Source organism: Saccopteryx leptura, chromosome 9 (assembly GCF_036850995.1).
Source record: "Saccopteryx leptura isolate mSacLep1 chromosome 9, mSacLep1_pri_phased_curated, whole genome shotgun sequence".
NCBI classification, from domain to species: domain Eukaryota; kingdom Metazoa; phylum Chordata; class Mammalia; order Chiroptera; family Emballonuridae; genus Saccopteryx; species Saccopteryx leptura.
The window spans coordinates 75,339,777-75,359,865 of NC_089511.1; the positions used below are offsets into that span (position 1 = coordinate 75,339,777).

General features: G+C 41.9%; 1 protein-coding gene across 2 annotated transcripts in view; it reads left to right on the forward strand.

Moving 5' to 3' along the window:
* Positions 1-20,089, forward strand: part of VCL (vinculin) — a 148,481-nt gene that overhangs the window by 119,960 nt on the left and 8,432 nt on the right. For both annotated transcript variants that reach the window (XM_066349812.1, XM_066349811.1), the window contains exons 12-18: positions 733-932; positions 1,986-2,114; positions 11,177-11,326; positions 13,228-13,336; positions 14,435-14,737; positions 15,902-16,026; positions 17,307-17,492. In XM_066349812.1, the coding sequence (XP_066205909.1) occupies positions 733-932; positions 1,986-2,114; positions 11,177-11,326; positions 13,228-13,336; positions 14,435-14,737; positions 15,902-16,026; positions 17,307-17,492 (1,202 nt within the window). The remainder of the gene's footprint in view (positions 1-732; positions 933-1,985; positions 2,115-11,176; positions 11,327-13,227; positions 13,337-14,434; positions 14,738-15,901; positions 16,027-17,306; positions 17,493-20,089) is intronic.

A 20,089-nucleotide genomic window follows, 5' to 3' on the forward strand; every position in this document is an offset into this window, starting at 1 on the left:
AGCCTGCTGAAGCTGAAAGAGCCACATACTTCATTTGCTGTATTTATTGGATAAAAAGATAACTTTTTGATTGGTGATTCCCAGAGTTGGGGAATCATTCAGACGTATAATTTACTGGTGAAGGAATAAATTGGTAATACCAGACTTTCTGAATAACAGTTTGGTATTATTTATCAAGAGTTTTAAAAAAGTTTATACCCATTGACTCAGCAGTCTGACTTCTAGGAATTTATTCCAATTAGGGGTGTTCCTAAGGAATTACATACAAGAATGTATATAAACAGAGTAAATGTTTAGTAATAAGTAAATGGCCAAATTAATACAGTTAGTATAATATATTACATAGATTTTAGATTGTGATTTTTGAAGAATATTTAATGAGGTAGAAAAATGCTAATGTTAAATAAGAAGAAGCAGGGAATATAAGTTAACGTATAGTGTGACCCCGGTTTGTAAAGGAGTGATGGATAGGAAATGTGCATGCGCACAGGTGCCTGCTGTGCATTTGAAAAGACTGGAAGGAAATGTTCCAACACATCCATCTGCGAGTGATGGGATTGTGGGTGGTTTATCTATTATTTCTACTTTTCTGTATTTCCCAAATTTTTTTCTAGTGTTAGGGGGAAAAACCCACTAAATATTATTATTAAAAGTAATACACAACTTATAAGATAGTACTGCAGTTGTCTTCTCCAGGTGTTTGTGAGTTTCAGTGTTTTCTTCTTGGTCCAGGTCAGGCTGCCATCCGAGGGCTTGTGGCCGAAGGGCATCGTCTGGCTAATGTCATGATGGGGCCTTATCGTCAAGACCTTCTTGCAAAGTGTGACAGAGTGGACCAGCTGACGGCTCAGCTGGCGGACCTGGCTGCCAGAGGGGAAGGGGAGAGTCCTCAGGCCAGAGCCCTGGCCTCTCAGCTCCAGGACTCACTAAAGGTAGAACTCAGGAATACCTAACATTACATTTCATATGCTTATTTAGTAAAAAACCAGGGAAAATATTTTTAAATATATAACTGTTCAGTCTAGGGAAAGTGAAAAGAGTGTGACCAAGTGTATAAGGACATTCAGAGCTGAACAGGGAAGAGTCCCCCAGAGCGAGACAGCCACCAGAGTTGTTTCCCATTTCACTCGGTCGAGGCTGTTTCATGATATTTGCTTTCTCCATGCATCACCTGTACTTTTTAGTCAGTGTTTATCTTCAAATGGACTCCTTTTTTCAACAATTTATTTAAGAGAAAACTTTCTAACAATCCCGAAATCTTGAGCTACTTACATTTTTTCTGATATTCTTTAAAGGAAATACATTAAAATAAAAGTATTTTTCAATATCACACCACCCAGCTGAGAAACCGGGGTGACTGAGACTTGGAGTAAGTGCAGGAAGTCGATTGGAATGACTGACAACTGTGGGAAAGAGCTTTTGAAGATTTCCAAGAGTTCTGCTCTTTAGACCCAGGTTGAGAAATGGGTACATGCATTGGGTATCAAGTTTTTCTAGAAACTGAATTGAAAAAAAGTATAAAAAATTCCCATTCTTGACTTCTTCCCTCTTAATTCAAGACAATGCCTAGAAACTTGGCATTGCCTCCACCAAGCAGTCTTTATAGTTTCCTTGGTCACTGCCAGGCCTCCCAGCATTGGGGATGGTGAGGAACTCGCTCTCTCAGGGCCTTCTTTGGGCTCAACCCCGTGATTCTCAGTATCATTCTCACCGAGAAAGGAAGTAAGATTTCTTGATGGGTGGAACAGTCTTTGGGGACATATGGGTCATGTTTTACCTCTCCTACTAGACACCAGTTATTCAGAGGGCAGGAGTCCTATCTTATGCCTGTTCCATGCTAGCTCGGTATCTTGGATACTCAGCAGATGTTTATTGAATAAAAGACTAAAAAACAATTGAATGAATATGTCAGTGATGTGAGAACACTGGCTGATGTGCTTGTTAGATATTTTTGGAAATTTTCATGAGTAAACAATGTTTTTAAGGATCTGAAAGCCCAGATGCAGGAGGCCATGACCCAGGAGGTGTCGGATGTTTTCAGCGATACCACGACCCCTATCAAGCTGTTGGCGGTGGCAGCCACTGCGCCTCCTGATGCCCCCAACAGAGAAGAGGTGGGTACCCGAGGCTCTTCGTTGCTTCTGTTGGTCAGCCACACATACACACACACTTATTTCTTGATTATTTATTTGTTTGCAAAGGTAAAATGTAATTACAGTGTACATCAGGTTGGGATACTGGAGGCGAAGTCTGGCAGGGTAGAAGAGGGATCCCTGCCACCTCTTCCTTTAGTCATCAAGTATATCGGTTAAGAATATCTTAAGGACATGTCTTCTGTTGTACGCAGGAAAAACCCTGACCATCAGAGATGAAAAGAAGTGTGTTTTTATTTTTATCATATGAAGAGACGGGAGGCAGGTAGCCTTGGCTGGTTCAGCAGCTTGATACTGTGAAATCTGGCAGCTCTGTGATGTTTTTGGTCTGTTCCTCATGGTGTGAGATCGCTGTTGCAACCCTAAGGCGTGTTCAAGGCAGAAAGAAATGAGGGATGGAGGTACTCCAGTCGCAACTACCCCTTCTTAAGATACTCTGTTCTTAATGCAGATGTCAGGGGGGTCCTTTTAAATCATTTGATGTCATTCTTCAACTTAAACTCTTCTGATGACTCCTCCCTGACCCAGAGTGAGACCGAAGTCCTTAGAACAGTAAGGTCAGTGATCTGCCGATAGACTAGTTCCTTAGGAAAAAGCTCCCCAAAACAAAAAGCCCTGATTTGTAATGTTGGTTGATTTCTATGATGTAAATACTCCCATTGTGGCTGTTACAATGTGAAGTCACTGAAATTGGAGTTGAGAAGAATCAGAACATTGGTTTGGTGAGCTGGTGTGGGTTAGTATGGCAGCTTCAGCACATCACTGCATCTGGTCCCCCATCTGCTCTGACCTCATGTGTTCCCTCCCCTCCCTCATGCTCTTCTGTCTACATTGACCTCCTTGCATTGTCTTCCCAGAATTCTGTTTATGTTTACCTTTTCTAACCTGGGGCCTTTGTATTTGTTCTCTCTGGCCTTCCTACATAGAGAACTATTATATATGTAGTATTCACTCACTTTTTTCAGCTTTCTACTGAAATGTCACTTTTGGGACCTCACATATGATAGTAACCCCACTTCCACTCCCAGGGATTTCTTTTTTTTTTTTTTTAATTTTTTTATCTTTGGATTTTTCTGAAGTTAGAAGTGGGGAGGCAGGCAGACAGACTCCCACATGTGCATGACTGGGATCCACCCGGCATGTCCACCAGGGGGCAATGCTCAGCCCATCTGGGGCATTGCTCTGTTGCAACCGGAGCCATTCTAGCGCCTGAGATGGAGGCCATGGTGCTGTCCTCAGCACCCGGGCCAACTTTGCTCCAATGGAGCCTTGGCTGTGGGAGGGGAAGAGAGAGAGAGTAAGGAGAGGGGAAAATGTGGAGAAGCAGATGGGCACTTCTCCTGTGTGCCCTGGCTGGGAATTGAACCCGGGACTTCCACACGCCAGGCTGACACTCTACCACTGAGCCAACCGGCCAGGGCCTGCCAGGGATTTCTTAATCTTCATGTCCTACTTTTCTCCTGTTTATCAACATTTGACATATTTACCTCATTTTTTGTTTATGTGTCTCCCTCACATTAGCATAAAATTCCTTGTGGGCAGGGACTTTGTTTTGTCATTACTTTTTTCCCGGTTCTTAGAACAATGCCTGGCACAAAAGTTGGGAATGAATGGATAATAAAAGAAAAAACTTTCCCAGAAATCTTCCAGGAGACTTTTGCTTGAGTCTCACTGGCTAGAACTCTGTCACATGGCTACCCAGATGCAAAGGAATCTAGGAAAGCAAGGACTTGGTGCCAGCTACTCTAGTACTGGCAGCAAAGGAAAAGGGGTTAGGTCAGGCACCCACGATAGTGTAGAACTAGTGGGTGAAGGTTTGTGTTATTCTTGTTATAGTGACCCCCACTTTTCCTTTCAAGCCTGGTTTACCGGGTGGTTCAGCTCATGGCCCCTCTTAGGCTGGGATGATTTATTATTTTTTTATTCTAGACAACTCTGAGGCTTATGCTAGTAGATCTAACTGCCTGCTGATCCTCTCCACCTGCGTGTTTCACAGGTACTTCAGCACATGTTATCCTTCTGTTCTGTCTCTCTTGGAATTTCGCAAGTCACCATTGTCTGTTTCCTTCTCTTCATCTTCCCACACCAATAAATTAAGACAAGCTATTTTAATTTCACAAATATTTCTTGAATCCTTTCCATTTTCCATTTATGTTGCCACAGCTCTAGTCCTGAACCTTGGCCCATGATCCCTGAATGACTCAGCTCTAGTTGGTCTTTGAATCTGTCACTAGACCACCAATAAAATAAAAATGCAAATCTGACCCTGATGTGTTACTGCTTAAACCATTGGTTCTCAAACTTTTTGAAGTCAGGGTGCATTTAAAATCCTACAAATAATTGTAGGCACACTATATACAAATTTCTGAGAAATATATTATAATAATTCAGTCAAATATTAAAGAAAAAATATATAAAGTCCAAGCATGCTTTTATGGTAATTAAGTGAAATAAATATGACAAAATTAAATTTATTCTGACATTAAAAAACATTTTTTTTTTTTTTTTGGTATTTTTCTGAAGCTGGAAACGGGGAGAGACAGTCAGACAGACTCCCGCATGCACCCGACCTGGATCCACCCGGCACGCCCACCAGGGGGCGAGGCTCTGCCCACCAGGGGGCGATGCTCTGCCCCTCCGGGGCGTCGCTCTGCCGCGACCAGAGCCACTCTAGCGCCTGGGGCAGAGGCCAAGGAGCCATCCCCAGCGCCCGGGCCATCTTTGCTCCAATGGAGCCTTGGCTGCAGGAGGGGAAGAGAGAGACAGAGAGGAAGGAGAGGGGGAGGGGTGGAGAAGCAGATGGGCCCTTCTCCTGTGTGCCCTGGCCGGGAATCGAACCCGGGACTTCTGCACGCCAGGCCGACGCTCTACCACTGAGTCAACCGGCCAGGGCTAAAAAACATTTTCATGTTACATTTTTTGAGGTATGCTTTGTAGAATTTGTAAAAAATAGGGGTTAAAAAATAAAAAAATGACAAAAAAGTTATTTTTTTTATATATATAGATACATTCTTAGTAAGATTTAGTAAATTTTGCAGATCCCAGCACGAATATGTTAAGTTTTTTATTCTTGTGTTTATGAGAAACATGTACCTGATGTGTCCTAGTGATTTCTTCAATGTTTGGGTATATATTTGAAAGGCATACTCTCATTTCCTTGTCAATACATTGAAGAATTTCTCTCTTTTTACTCTTAATTGTGTTGAGTGCAGAAAACCCCCACCATACATAATCATCTTAACTTTATACCAAACAAAGGATAGAAGAAATTTGCCTCCAGTCTTCCAGGGAACATGGGGGTAGTGTAAACAATCTAGCACCACAGCTTAACAGCCTTTTGCAACCTAATCAGGCAAGTGAGGTGGGGGTTGGGCAGACTGTCAGTTTACAGCCAATTCCCACACCTCTGTCCCCCAAAAATCTAAACTCCAAAAACCCTGTTGGTTTTTTGGTCCCCAATAGGCACATAGTTCTCTGGAATACCATAGGGCACACCTGGAAATCTTCTAGGGTGCACACTTTGAGAACCACTGCCTTAAACCCTTCAGTGGGCCATCCCTTTAGTGTAGGAGAAAGCCAGAGCTCTATCATCTGGCTTCTAATACTCTCTGTATACCCCTGTTTCCTATAAACCCCTGTCTCTCAGAGTACATGCCCGTAATGCCTAATTTTTGAATGCTCTGTTCTTTCTCCCTTCCATGCTTTTATTCTTTCTGTCTCTCTGCCTACTAATTTTCTTTCCTCTTTTAAAGTTAATTCCTATTTATCTTTTATCCTATAATCTTTTATTTCCTGGATAGGTTAAATGCCTTTCCTTTTGCTCCCATGATATTAGTGTTCAGCTTTATTGCACATAGCATACTCTATTATGAATATTTGTTTATGGGTCTTTTTATCCTACTAGGATGTGAGTTCCTTGAAATGCAGAAATTTTCTTATTCATCTTTGTATCTTCAGCACTTACTCCAGTGTCTGACACATAGTAGGTGATGGGTAAATTTTGATTGACTGTCAGGAACAGCAAGTTAAATAGTCAATTTAATCAGAGCAAACAGCAGACATGGGCTGGGATTGAGATGATCAACTATGGTTGGCAAAAACCCTGTAGATCCAGAGTGCAGGAGACTAGCCAAGGAAAGAAACAAGGACTGATACCAGGGGAAAGAGACTAGGAGATTAGAGATTTAGGCAGAGATTTTGAGCATTAAATGGCAAGAATCCAGGTAGCTGAGTCCAAACAAGAAGCCAGAATGGGGAAGAGACTTGAGAGGGTAAATGCAGAACCCTGGCAATGAGATTGGAACCTGCTGTTGAACCAAAAGACCTTTAGAGATTGTCTGCCAGACCAGTTCTGCTCTCCAAGTTTGGGCAGGTAGACGTGTGGGAAGGCAAAGAGGAGGATGGATTTTTCAAAGGCAGTTTCTGACATGCTCTGTGTATAATATAAACCGGACCCAGTGCTGTTAGGAATACCTTGCTTCTTATTTATTTATTTATTTATTTATTTATTCATTTTAGAGAGGAGAGGGAGAGACAGAGAGAGGAGAGACAGAGAGAGAAGGGGGGGAGGAGCTGGAAGCATCAACTCCCATATGTGCCTTGACCAGGCAAGCCCAGGGTTTTGAACCGGCGACCTCAGCATTTCTAGGTCGATGCTTTATCCACTGAGCCACCACAGGTCAGGCCAGAGTACTTTGCTTTTGTAAGCATTAATTCCAGTAATGTTATCCAAGTCAATGACAGAAGATCTTTTGTTATTTTAGATAAAGTTGTCCCATTCATGGTATGCAACCTTGCATAATATCCATTGCAAAAGAAGGATTTAAAAAAAATTTTTATTTATGCTTTTAATTTGTGTTTACATAAATTCAAGTGTCCCACCAAATATATCTCCCCCACCCCCTTATTCCCCTCGGCCCCCCATGTCCCCTCCCCCCAGTGCTTTCCCCTTTCCCTCCAGGATTTGCCGTACTGTTCTCTATAATGCTGTGTTATGTATATATAAGGTCTACCGGAAAGTTCTGTCCGTTTCTATCACAACAAGTTTCGACGTGTAAGCACGTTTATTTGGCGCATGTGTGCCTCTATTTTTATCACTTAATGTATACATACTGACGTAGCAAATTAACTAAAACAAAGTTGATTCACGTTAGTCTTATGTGTGAAGTGATAGTGTACCCATGGCTACTGATAAAGTTCATTTACGCCACTGTAATTTTTACGAATTTCAACAAGGAAGAAATGCTACAGATGCATGTCTGTCGCATCCACCATATTCCCTGGACTTAGCACCCTCTGACTATCACTTGTTTTTGTCCTTAAAAAATTTTTTGAAGGGCAAAAAATTCAAAAATGAAGAAGATATCAAACAAGCACTGGTTCAATTTTTCGCATCAAAAGATAAAACATTTTTCAAAAATGGGATATACAAATTGCCCTCACGCTGGCAAGAAATCATTAATAATAATGGCAATTATATTATTTAATAAAGTTTATTGACAGTAAGAAAAATTTGTATTTTGTTTTATTCCAAAAAACGGACAGAACTTTCCGGTAGACCTTATATAATTTCACTAATCTCTTTCCCTTCTCTGATCCCATCTTCTCTTCTACTTTCCCTCTGACCCTTTCCCTCTGGTCCCTTTGACCCCGCCTCTGCCTCCGTTCAGTAGCTCAGTTCACATTGTTCATTGAATTCCTCAAATGAGTGAGGTCATGATATTTTTCTTTCTCTGCTTGGCTTATTTCACTTAGCATGATAGTTTCCAGGTCTATCCATGTTGTTGTGAAAGGTAAGATTTCCTACTTTTTCATGGCTCTGTAGTATTCCATTGTGTATATGTACCACAGCTTTTTAATCCACTCATCCACTGAAGGACACTTGGGCTGTTTGCAGATCTTGGCTATTGTAAACAATGCTGCCATAAACATGGGGCTGCATTTCTTCTTTTGAATCAATGGTTTGGTATTCATAGGATATATTCCTAAAAGTGAGATAGCTGGGTCAAAGGGCAGATCCATTTTTAATTTTTTGAGGAATCTCCATACTGTTTTCCATAGTGGCTGCACCAGTCTGCATTCCCTCCAGCAGTGCAGGAGGGTTCCCTTTTCTCCACATCCTCACCAGCACTTATTATGTGTTGTTTTGTTAATAAGCGCCATTCTGACAGGTATGATTGCATTTCTCTAATGATTAGTGATGTTGAACATTTTTTCATATGCCTATTGGCCATCTGTATGTCCTCTTTGGAGAAGTGTCTATTCATTTCTTTTGCCCATTTTTTGATTGGATTGTTTATCTTCCTGGTGTTGAGTTTTACAAGTTCTTTATAAATTTTGGTTATTAATCCCTTATCAGATTTTTTGGCAAATATATTCTCTCATTGTGTGGGTTGTCTTTTTATTTTGTTAATGGTGTCTTTTGCTGTGCAAAAGCTTTTTAGTTTCAAATAGTCCCATTTGTTCACCCTGTCCTTTATTTCACTTGCCTGTGGAGATAAATCAGCGAAAATACTGCTATGAGAGATATTGGAGAGTTTACTGTCTATGTTTTCTTCTAAATGCTTATGGTTTCATGGCTTACATTTAAGTCTTTTATCCATTTTGAGTTTACTTTTATGAATGGTGTAAGTTGGAGATTCAGTTTCATTTTTTTCCAAGTACCTGTCCAATTTTCCCAACACCATTTATTAAAGAGACTGTCTTTACTCCATTGTATGCTCTTACCTCCTTTGTCAAATATCAATTGTCCATATAGGTGTGGGTTTATTTCTGGGTTCTCTGTTCTGTTCCATTGATCTATATGCTTGTTCTTATGCCAGTACCAGGCTGTTTTGAGTACAATGGCCTTGTAGTATAACTTGATGTCAGGAAGTGTGATACCTCCCCCTTTATTCTTCTTTTTCAGGATTGCTGAGGCTATTCGTGTTCTTTTTTAGTTCCATATAATTTTTTGGAATATTTGTTCTATATCTTTGAAGTATGTCATTGGAGTATTTTAATAGGAACTGCATTGAATTTATGGATTGCTTTGGGTACTATAGATATTTTAATGATGTTTATTCTTCCTATCCATGAACACGGTATATGCTTCCACTTGTTTGTATCTTCCTTGATTTTCTTTAACAATGTTTTATAATTTTCTGAGTACAAGTCTTTAATCTCTTTGGTTAAATTTACTCCTAGGTACTTTATTTATTTATTTTGTTGGAATAGTGAAGGGGATTCTTTCCTTAATTTCTCTTTCAGACAGTTCATTGTTGGTATATAAAAATGCCACTGATTTCTGAATATCTATTTTATATCCTGCCACCTTGCTGAATTCATTTATCAGGTCCAGTAGTTTTTTGACTGAGACTTTAGGGTTTTCTATGTACAGTATCATGTCATCAGCAAATAATGATAGTTTTACTTCTTTTCCAATTTGGATGCCTTTTATCTCTTCTTCTTGTCTGATTGCCGTGGCTAGGACTTCCAGTACTATGTTGAATAAGAGTGGTGAAAGGGGGCACCTCTGCCTTGTTCCTGATTTTAGGGGGATTGCTTTTAATTATTGTCCATTAATTATGATGTTGGATGTGGGTTTATCATAGATGGCCTTTATCATGTTGAGGTATGATTTCTGTATCCCCATTTTGCTGAGAGTTTTGATCATAAATGAGTGCTGGATTTTATCAAATGCTTTTTCTGCATCTATTGATATTATCATGTGATTATCCTTTCTTTTGTTTATGTGTTGAATCACATTGATTGATTTGTAGATATTGTACCAGTCTTGTCTCCCTAGAATAAATCTCACTTGATCATGTTTGATTTTTTTCATGTATTGCTGGATTTGGTTTGCTAATATTTTGTTGAGAATTTTAGCATCTAAGTTTATCAGGGATATTTGTCTATAGTTTTCTTTCTTTGTAGTGTCTTTGCCTGGTTTTGGAATTAGTATTATGCTCGCCTCATAAAAGGAGTTTGGAAGTCTTCCCTCCTCTTGAATTTTTTGAAATAGCTTGAGAAGCATAGGAGTTAGTTCTTCTTTGAATATTTGGTAAAATTTGCCTGTGAAGCCATCTGGCCCAGGATTTTTGTTTGTCGGGAGTTTTTTGATAACTGTTTCAATTTCATTTGATTAAATTGGTCTGTTTAAGTTTTCTGATATTTCTATATTGATTTTTTTTCTATATTGATTTTTAAAAGATTTTATGTTTCTAGGAATTTTTCCATTTTGCCTAGGTTGTCTAAGTTTATGGCATACAGTTCGGCATAGTATTTTCTTACAATCCTTTGTATTTCTGCTGTATCAGTTGTTACTTCTCCTCTCTCATTTCTAATTTTATTTATTTGAGTCCTCCCTCTTTTTTTCTTGGTGAGTCTGGTTAAAGGTTCATCTACCTTGTTTACCTTTTCAAAGAACCAGCTCTTGGTTTCATTGATCCTCTGTATTGTTTTTTTAGCCGCAAAAGAAGAGTTTTAAAAAATATGGTTTTACATTTGCGATAATAAAAGTCAGCCATCCTTGCCGCTCTATCAGGCCTGATTGTGAGCACCAGCTATAGGCTTTTCTTATTGAGGTCAGGAGCACAGCTTTTACAACATTAATGGTAATTGGATATATGAGGGATGCTGTCCTGAGGAGGCTGGAGCTCTGTTTAGGACTCTGTGGATGTTCTTGGCTTTAAATGTACCCAGCAGCCTACACTGGAGCCTGGAGTGGGTTTGTCTGTCTTCTTCAAATTAGGATGAGCTTTTTGGGAACGGGCATTATTTAAGTCTCTACATTCTGTGAACTCCTTCTTATGGACTACACAAAGCCAAGTGTGCTGTTTGCACTGGCTGAACTGAAATGAGAGGGTATGTGTTATAGCAAGGTCAAGACTTGGTTTGACTATCGTGTTATTACTACGGTTTGATGTCATCTTTAACATGTTTGCTTGGGTATTTGCTGCCTTTGCTTAAAAAGAGACTTTTTCTTGGCTACCAGTCCATTTTATTTAAATAAAATTTGTAAATTGCTTTGATTTTTCCTCAAGGTATTTGATGAGAGGGCAGCTAACTTTGAGAACCACTCAGGAAGACTGGGTGCCACGGCAGAGAAGGCGGCCGCTGTTGGAACTGCTAATAAGTCAACGGTGGAAGGCATTCAGGCATCAGTAAAGACAGCCCGAGAGCTCACTCCCCAGGTTGAGTTTTGCCCACTTTTTATCATTTCAGTTCTCACTGTATGGTATTTAGTAAAGAAGGTTAATTCTGGGACAGTTTCTATACATTTCTGAATACTTCCTGTCAAATGGTATGAAAAAACACAGATACCCTTAGTGTCAAAATCATTTTTATATTGTTTGAATTTTCTACAGTGATAGTTTTGGGAATAGGAAAAATTAATAAAGCCCCCCCCCCATAACCATACTCACACTCATACTCACACTTGGGGGAATATTCAGATAATTTTGAGAGCTTACTTGTTTACTTATTACTTAAATTATATATATTTTAATTTATTGACTTTAGAGAGAGAGAGGAAGGGGGAGAAAGAGGGAGTGGGAGGAACATCAGTTTGTTGTTTCACTTATTTATAGATTCATTGGTCACTTCTCGTATGTGCCCTGACTGGGGATCGAACCCTCAACCTTGGCATATTGGGATGACACTCAGATACTCGTACCAACTGAGCTACTTGGCTAGGGCTTGATTTTAGAGCTTATGCCTTTTCCAACATCCGTTTTAAGGGATTTTTTAAAAAAAACGTCATTTGTTTTCCATAACTTGTGGGTTTTTTTAAACTTAATTATGTAACCAACATATAGCTAATTTGCTATCAACAGTACACTAACAAGTGGGAACATAGGAAAACAAGTGGGACAGGAATTAAGGTTCTAATAGGTGATAGTTTCTAACAGGTAATAGGTATTCTTAAAAATATCAGTTCAACATCATTTAGTGTGATGTTCGTATATTTTTTCTTCTAATCAATTATGGAAAATTCATTATTTTTCATTCATTTACTCAGCAGATATTTACTGAGTGCCTCTGATACATTAGGAACTGTGCTGGGCTTTTGCAAATCTGTGATACGGCTTTGGTGGAAACTTGTAGGGAGAGACAGGGAAAGAGCATGGCTTTTTTTTTTTTTTTTGAATAAGCATGTCTTTTAATTGTTCAACTTTTGCCCAAATAGCACGTTAACAGGTTTGATTCTCTTGAAAAGTCATACTTGTCCAAGTTTTTAAAAGAACCATCCATAAAATATGAATGTCTAACTTGCCTTAAAAACTTCCATGAAACATGGAATATAAAGCATGGGTTTTCTGTATAAAAATGACTTCTGTAAAAGAGAAACAGAAAACTAGACTTAAGACACCAACTATGGACCCTGGAGCAAGGACTTGGGAGATAGGTCTGGTTGTGGAATCTTCTATGACCCAGTTTCCTCTGTGTAAAATGGAGATGATTCCTTCCTAAAGGGTTGTTCTGAGAATTAAGAGAATGACTGTATAGTCTGTCACTTACCAAATGCTCAATAAATGTTAGGCCCTTCCCCAAGTACTGTAAGTGACTCAGTGGAGTTCTTGAGCAAGTCACTTAAATTTTCTGAGTCTTGGTTTTTATAGATATAAAATGAAGAAATTACCTGTTCTGTCTCTGTCACAGGGTTGTAAGGATTTAGTAAGATAATAGTTGGGAAAGCACTTTGTTAACTGTAGACCGTTTTTGTAAATATTCATAAATGTGTTTTGAGTAGTTTTGAGTATCTTTTTCAGTAGTGCTTTCAGGATGGAAGATTAAGACACCAAGGGCTTAATTTATGGTGCTTTTGTGTATGTTCTCAAGTATCAAGTGAATACCCATTGACTTTGTCACCTTTTACCTTCTTAAAATCAGGCTGTGATGGTAAGACCTTTTGCCAGGGCCCATTCCGGAGAACTATTCATGAGACCAAACCAACTGTGTTCAGTCTGAAAAGAGATTCTTCCATAGTTGGCTTTATAGTGCCACCTGCAGGTAGAGAGAAGAAAGCTCCCATGAGGGTTGTATGTGAGTGGAAGGGTGTGCAGGTATTTAAAGGTTGTTTTGTCCTTGCCAGGTGGTCTCAGCTGCTCGCATCCTACTTAGGAATCCTGGAAACCAAGCTGCTTATGAACATTTTGAGACCATGAAGAACCAGTGGATTGATAATGTTGAAAAGATGACAGGTAGAGTTGTGTGTAAAGATCTTGTTGAATCCATGGAGCAAGGTTTGAGAAACCCAAGCAGGACTGGTTATGTTTCTCAGCTGTAATTGGATAAAGGGACGGTCATGTGCTCGACAGTGTACTTGGCCCTGATTAAGGCCGCTGAGCAGCAGCGGCTTCTCGTTCAAGCCTTGCAACTTTGTCCGGAGAGAGACTCTTTGAGTCTCTTTTATTTTAATGCCGCCCTCCTGGTGTGATGTTTATTGTTACAGCTCCTATCTTCTCTTTGAATAGTGTCTTTGCTCACTCTGAGCCCGAGTTTGGTTTCAGAGGCTGGGAGGCGGTGTTTGTGGATACAGTAAGTGTCCCTGTCATTTTCAGTGGGTTCATGTTTCAAGGAACCACAATAGCTACCATTTAATACAACTTGTCTCAGAGTTTCCTCCAACTTATCAACTACGTAGTTTTATAAAAAAAGGAGAAACCAGCCACCTACAAACCTGTGTCTGTGCAGCTGAAGTGGCACCTCTGAATCTTCATTCTCTGTGGCGGGAGGGACAGGAGAGGAGGCAGAAGCGAGGAATGTAGGTTCCTCGGCTTCCCAGCAGAGCCTGCTGGGCCGGGGGTCCATAGCAGCCAGAGATGAAAGTGGAGCTCCTTGGGTGCCTGAAGAGAGGTAACAGAAACGAGAAGCAGGCTGTTAGGGTTATTGGAATCCTCCGTGTGGCTCATCGTGGCCGTGACAAGCTGCCAACAAGCAACAGATGGCTGGGGAGTAAGATGGGAAGGGAGGAAACATAAACAGATAATGCGGTGAAGCTTTCAGACGCAATCCTTGTTTCCTCCTGATGTCGTTGCATTTCTGGTTGTCTATAGTAGACAGAAGAAGGCCAGTGATCATTGTTGGAATAGATGCTGTGAGTCTGCGTGGCCGCCTGGGCTGCCTCTTCGTGTTTTTTACTATGGTATTCACCTGGAAGCTTTTGATTGTATAAGGACTTTGAGCTGAAGGAGAGACTTCTGGGTATTGTACTTTCACATAAGAAACTTGGACAACAGGGTTTTGGAATTTCTGTTCTTCAAAACAGAAACTAAATTTCATTTCTGTTCTCCTGACAGGGCTTGTGGACGAAGCCATTGATACCAAATCTCTGTTGGATGCTTCCGAAGAAGCAATTAAAAAAGATCTGGACAAGTGCAAAGTAGCCATGGCCAACATTCAGCCTCAGATGCTGGTCGCTGGGGCAACCAGTATTGCTCGCCGGGCTAACAGGATCCTGCTGGTGGCTAAGAGGGAGGTGGAGAACTCTGAGGATCCCAAGTTCCGTGAGGCTGTAAAAGCCGCCTCTGATGAACTGAGCAAAACCATCTCCCCAATGGTGATGGATGCAAAGGCTGTGGCTGGAAACATTTCTGACCCCGGTAAGCAATGCTTGGTGGGGTTTGCATCAGGAAGCTGACAGGGTGGTGAGAGAACATGCACCCCACAACCACTACCTGCAAAGTCTGGAAGCAAAAACTCCAGATGCTTAGTTTGTGAATGCTAGATTAATATTTCTGTCCGAAATAATATTGGACAGAATATTCTCTGTAATACTAGCAGGTTGGTTCTCTGGACTGATTTCTCTGTACTTTCTAATTTTCCTGCCTAGCATAGCTCCTGGCCCTGTTTAGTCATTATTTTGGAAATTTCTCCAAAGATTCATGATAACCAGTCTACCAACTATTTAGCTTATGTAACTGGCATAACTTCTGCTTTTCTTAAAATGCTATCTCTCTGTAAAAAGTTCTCTATTTCAGTCGGATCTGGAGGGCTTAAGTTGACCTTTGATTCTTCTGTTCTACACCAAAAAATCTGGATTTTCTTTAGTTGAATTTTATCACATTTTCAGCACTACTAAAGATGTTAACATTGCTTTTGTTGGAAACATCTGAATTCCTTTTTGTTCTGAGCATGCAATGTTTCTGGCCTCGTCTGAGTAGAATCCAGTCAACGTGAGAGAATGGGAGGAAGGGGCTCCCCTGTCCGTCCCCACCCCAGGCACAGTCTTCCTAGTATCCTCCACGCACCATCACTAAGGACACGCTCAGCTTCCTAACTGGTGTTTCTAATAGTTTGAGTCAATTTCTGAATTCTAGGTAACCGGACACAGTTTGCAGCGGCAGCTCAACGTAGGGGTTAAGAGGCTGAATGCCAAGTGCAGCAAGGGCGTAGGGAGAAAGGTGAGAAGTACTCCAGGGAATGAATGCACGCTCAGTCTGACACTGACATCTGTCCTGCTCCCAGTCGGGCAGACTTATCTCAGGAGAGGAGTGATGAGCACCAGCCGAGCCCACAGGGTTCACGCCCAGGAGTGTCCTGGTGCTTGTTAGCTGTACAGGCAGGAAGCAGTCTGTGACACTTCTGACTGCAGGCCCCAGGGCGTCTGCCTTGCCTTACCTCCCTCCCCCTCCAGTCGCTTCCTGCACTGCTTACTGGCAGCTTCACATCCAGCTTTTGTTAATGGGAACCAGTTCTTCTGCTGGGCAGACAGAGCTCCAGCACACTGACCTGCCCAGCTGAAAGTGAGGGTGTCTTGTGTTTAGGCCTGCAAAAGAGCTTCCTGGACTCGGGATATCGGATCCTGGGAGCTGTGGCCAAGGTCAGAGAAGCCTTCCAACCTCAGGAGCCTGACTTCCCACCTCCTCCACCAGACCTTGAACAGCTCCGCGTAAGTAAGCCCAGGGAGACGGGGAGAATCAGCAGCAGGGTGTGGGGCTGTAGCAAAGAGAAAGGTAGATTGTGTTCTGGAGCCTCAATCACCAGGTGCCTTTGTTCAGCTTTTACTTGACTCTTTGTCAGAAGTGCAACCTGATTTTCATTCCTAAATCTAGCAGAGTCCTAACCCAGGGCTTCTGCATGGTGTGTGCTGGTTGGTGGGGCTCTGGGTGTCGGCCGGCTCTGATGGGGAGTGACAGGAGCAGAGGAGCTGGCTTTGGTGAGTGTGGACGGAACTGGTGATGAGGTAGCAGGCAAGGCAGTGAGGCGTGGGAAAATAATCTGCACAGCCTGTGGTGACATTTTCTGTGTTACCCGTTGATCATAGCAAAACCGAAGTGGTTAGAATCTTATGTCGTCAGTTCTTCTTTCCTTTACTTGACATTTTTTTCTTTAGTAACAAACAATACAATCTTTTAAGGTCCCCCCCCCCCCAACTATAATTTAAAATGTCTTGATGCCTTCTGAAGTACCATGAATTTATTCTTCTATAAGTAAATGGTTTAGGAGGAGGCTAGCTGGGCAATATCTTGCAGACACAAATCCTAGAATCAGAAATGGTGATTATTTTTAGGCATTTACTCTAATAGTATTGAAAATAGCTTGACTTTGGGAATAGCTTGTAAGGCAATGATTTGATTTACTCTCCTTGATTTACTTTCCTATATTTAATGTCAGTAAAAGATGTAAGTTTCTGAGTTGGTTGAGGGCAGAACTGGGTCGTTGTGCCCACAGCTGAGGACCTGTGCTTCCCTAGCCTCCAATGCTTCATTTGATTCTTTCCAGCTGGGCTGTTGGTGGGCGTTAGGGCTGGGAGACGGCTATTCTGGGATGGCTTTATATGTGATCAGTAGTCATGACATTTTGAATCAAGAGGTCATTGGATGTAGCTGCTCCCTTTGTCAGAGGAGCAGTTACTTGCCTATTTGGCTTCCCCTCAACAGAGCCAGGACCAGAACTTAGATCTTTGAGAATCCTTGGTCTGGTAACACTGCGCATGCTTCTCTGGGATATGTCCAAAACAGTAGCTGCTAGCTTTTTGTGGGAAAAAAAGAAAGAAAATATGCTTCTGTTGAGACTGAAACAGGTGGTTGCTGTGCTTAGTGTGGGTGGTCTTATATGGTGTGAATGTGGGTGGCTTTTGTGAGGATGCTTTTTAGAGGAAAGGAAAGAATTCTAGTGGGGGAGTGTAGTTTCTAGGGCTTTACTTACAACCTGGTAATTCTTTCTTAGCTGACAGATGAGCTTGCTCCTCCCAAGCCGCCCCTGCCTGAGGGTGAAGTCCCTCCACCCAGGCCCCCGCCACCAGAGGAGAAGGATGAAGAGTTCCCTGAGCAGAAAGCCGGGGAGGTGATTAACCAGCCAATGATGATGGCTGCCAGGCAGCTCCATGATGAAGCTCGCAAATGGTCCAGCAAGGTAAGTAATGAGGCTTTTCTGGTAGAGAAAGGTGGAAGAACCATGCGCAACACCAAGGAAAGTCACCCCACCCCTCTGTTTTGGTTCCTGTTGTTGCCAGTGGTCTGACTTCTACTTAGTTGTTTTAATGAGATAGTACTGGTGCTTGATGGTTTCTCCTTCCAGCAGCAAAAAGTAAGAGCAGGGATGCCTTTAGTTTGAGAAGAGGGTTTTGTCCATTAGAGTATCAGGTGCCTCACCCTGGATATTTGGAGTCTTTTAAAAATTGCTTTTCTTTCCTGGGATTGCTGAATGTTTTTAGGTGCTCTCTTGCTAATTGTCAGCTCTCCAAACATTAAACTGTGTCCCATGGGCTCTGCTGCAGCTAGATGAGATGTCTACATTTTCCGTTGTTTTTTCATAGGAGCAAGTAGATTGTGCTTTAGAAGTCTTGTCTTTTTCTCAGAATCATCTTACCCCTCAACTCAAGACAGCTCCAGGCTAATTCCAGCTCAACAAATCTGAAAGTATAAATATTCCTGTGGTTGGTGAAACAGTGGCTGCTGCAGCCATTGTGCCCTGTGAATGACTTTCACCTCTCTCCCCCAGATGATGGAAAGTGGTGGTAGTTTTTCTAGATAAGAGCTACATGTCATTGCTGACCTTGCAGTGAAATGAAGTTCTCACTCAGTTCTAATTCTTTCTACTGTGACCCTCCCTCAATCTTGATTCCCACCATCTGCTTGCCTTCGTTCCTTCCACACCCGCAGCTCGTTCTTAGACTGAATGTAGCTCCCCAGGGTCCTCCTGCACATGCAGCAGAGCTTGTTTTTCAGGCTGGGTTTTTAACTCTGTATTTTTCTGCACTGCTAGCTCTGGGCCCAGGTTCTAAGAAGGAATGATGCCCTTGCTGGTGTAGAACCTGACCTGTGGAATATTTATAATTGCATCTCTGCAGCTGGGAGCACTTGCAGAGCCCCAGGGCGCATGCGGAGTGGCTCTAGGGGGGATGACAATGGTTAGTTTTACTTAAAGATATTTTTCTTTTTAGATTTTTATTTATTCACTTTAGAGAGAGTGCGAGAGAGAAGCAGGAAGCATCAACTCCCATATGTGTCTTGACCGAGTCAGTCTAGGATTTTGAACTGGTGACCTCAGTGTTCCAGGTCGATGCTTTATCCACTGTGCCACCACAGGTCAGGCTCAAAGACTTTAAAGCGAATTTAGGCCTTGGCTAGGTGGTTGAGTGAATAAAGCATTGTCCTGGCACACCGAGGTTGTGGGTTCAGGCCCTGATTAGGGCACGAACGAGAAGTAATCAATGAGTGCACAACTAGATGAAACAACTGGGTGGAACGAGTTGATGCTTCTCTCTCAATCTCTCTCTCTCTCTCTCTCTCTCTCTCCCCCTCCCTTCTTTCTCTCTCTTTGAATCAATGGAAAATTAAAAAAGAGAGAGATAAGTTACATTACATTAAACCCAGATACATTGTACAACAGAATATGCATGAATTGTAGAGGTAAGATAAAACTTGGAGGCAGACAGCACTGGTCCTCACATATACTACACTTCGCCATTTGAGGCCAGAGTCCTTAGGTTTGACTGTCTCCGAGGTTTGGAGCATCAGAAGAATGCTGCCTTTGAGCTTTGTGAAATCAGGAGCTATTTGAACCGTGTGTGTTTGGGGTGTTGGCGTTGTGTTTGTGTGTCTGTTTATATGCCTTCGTACACTTTGGGACTCTAACCCCCAGCAGCAGTGAGCTGACCTCTCCTCTAAGGCAGGGGATGAAGCCTGTCTGAGACAGAGTTTAGGTGAAGGATTTAAATAGTACCCAAACCTGCCTTTGCCCCAAATCCTCCAACTTTGTCTTCAAAGGTTTTCTATGCAGGGTAAGACTTTTGGGAGTGATAGCAACCTTAAATATTATACAATTCTACATAACTCCGACTCCCTCTTGGTTAGAGATGTTTGATACAGTGGATCTGTGCCATTTTCCATTCTCCTCAGCCTGTGGTCAGCATTTGATCTCTCCGCCTCCTCCCCGGGCCTGTCAGAATCCCTGTCCCTGTAGTAAAGTCATCCTCTCCCTTTCCTGGGTCCTGTTCCCTCGTGGGCACCAATTTGGGGCTCCTCTGAACTCAGCCTGAGTCAATTGCCAAGTCCATGTATTGTCTTGTCTGTGAAATATGTGAGTTGAGTGTGGGATATGTGAGAAGCCTGTTTCGCAGCAGGAGAGGTTTGGGCTGTACCCGAAGAAGAGCTCTCTGAGTCCATATCAGCATGAGTGGTAGAAGCACTGTCTCCGAAGACCTTGAGGGGATGGAGAGGGAGCTGGTCTGAAGTGTGGGCTTTCCCTAACATGGAGAACTCGATGAGGCATCTTCTGGAGGTGGTGATGGGATAGTTGATAAGTCCTCTTCACTCACTGTTGTGTTTCTTTTCTTCTTTCCTGGCTTGTTATCCATTGCTTCTGATGTATCATTTTTAATTCAGGGACTTTTAATTCCTGAAATAAATAAGAATCTGTGTCTGGCAGCTGCAGGGCTGACCCAAGTCACTGCCTGTGTCCAGGAAGATGTAGACAGCATCCATACGAGCCAGCAGGGTGTTCACTTT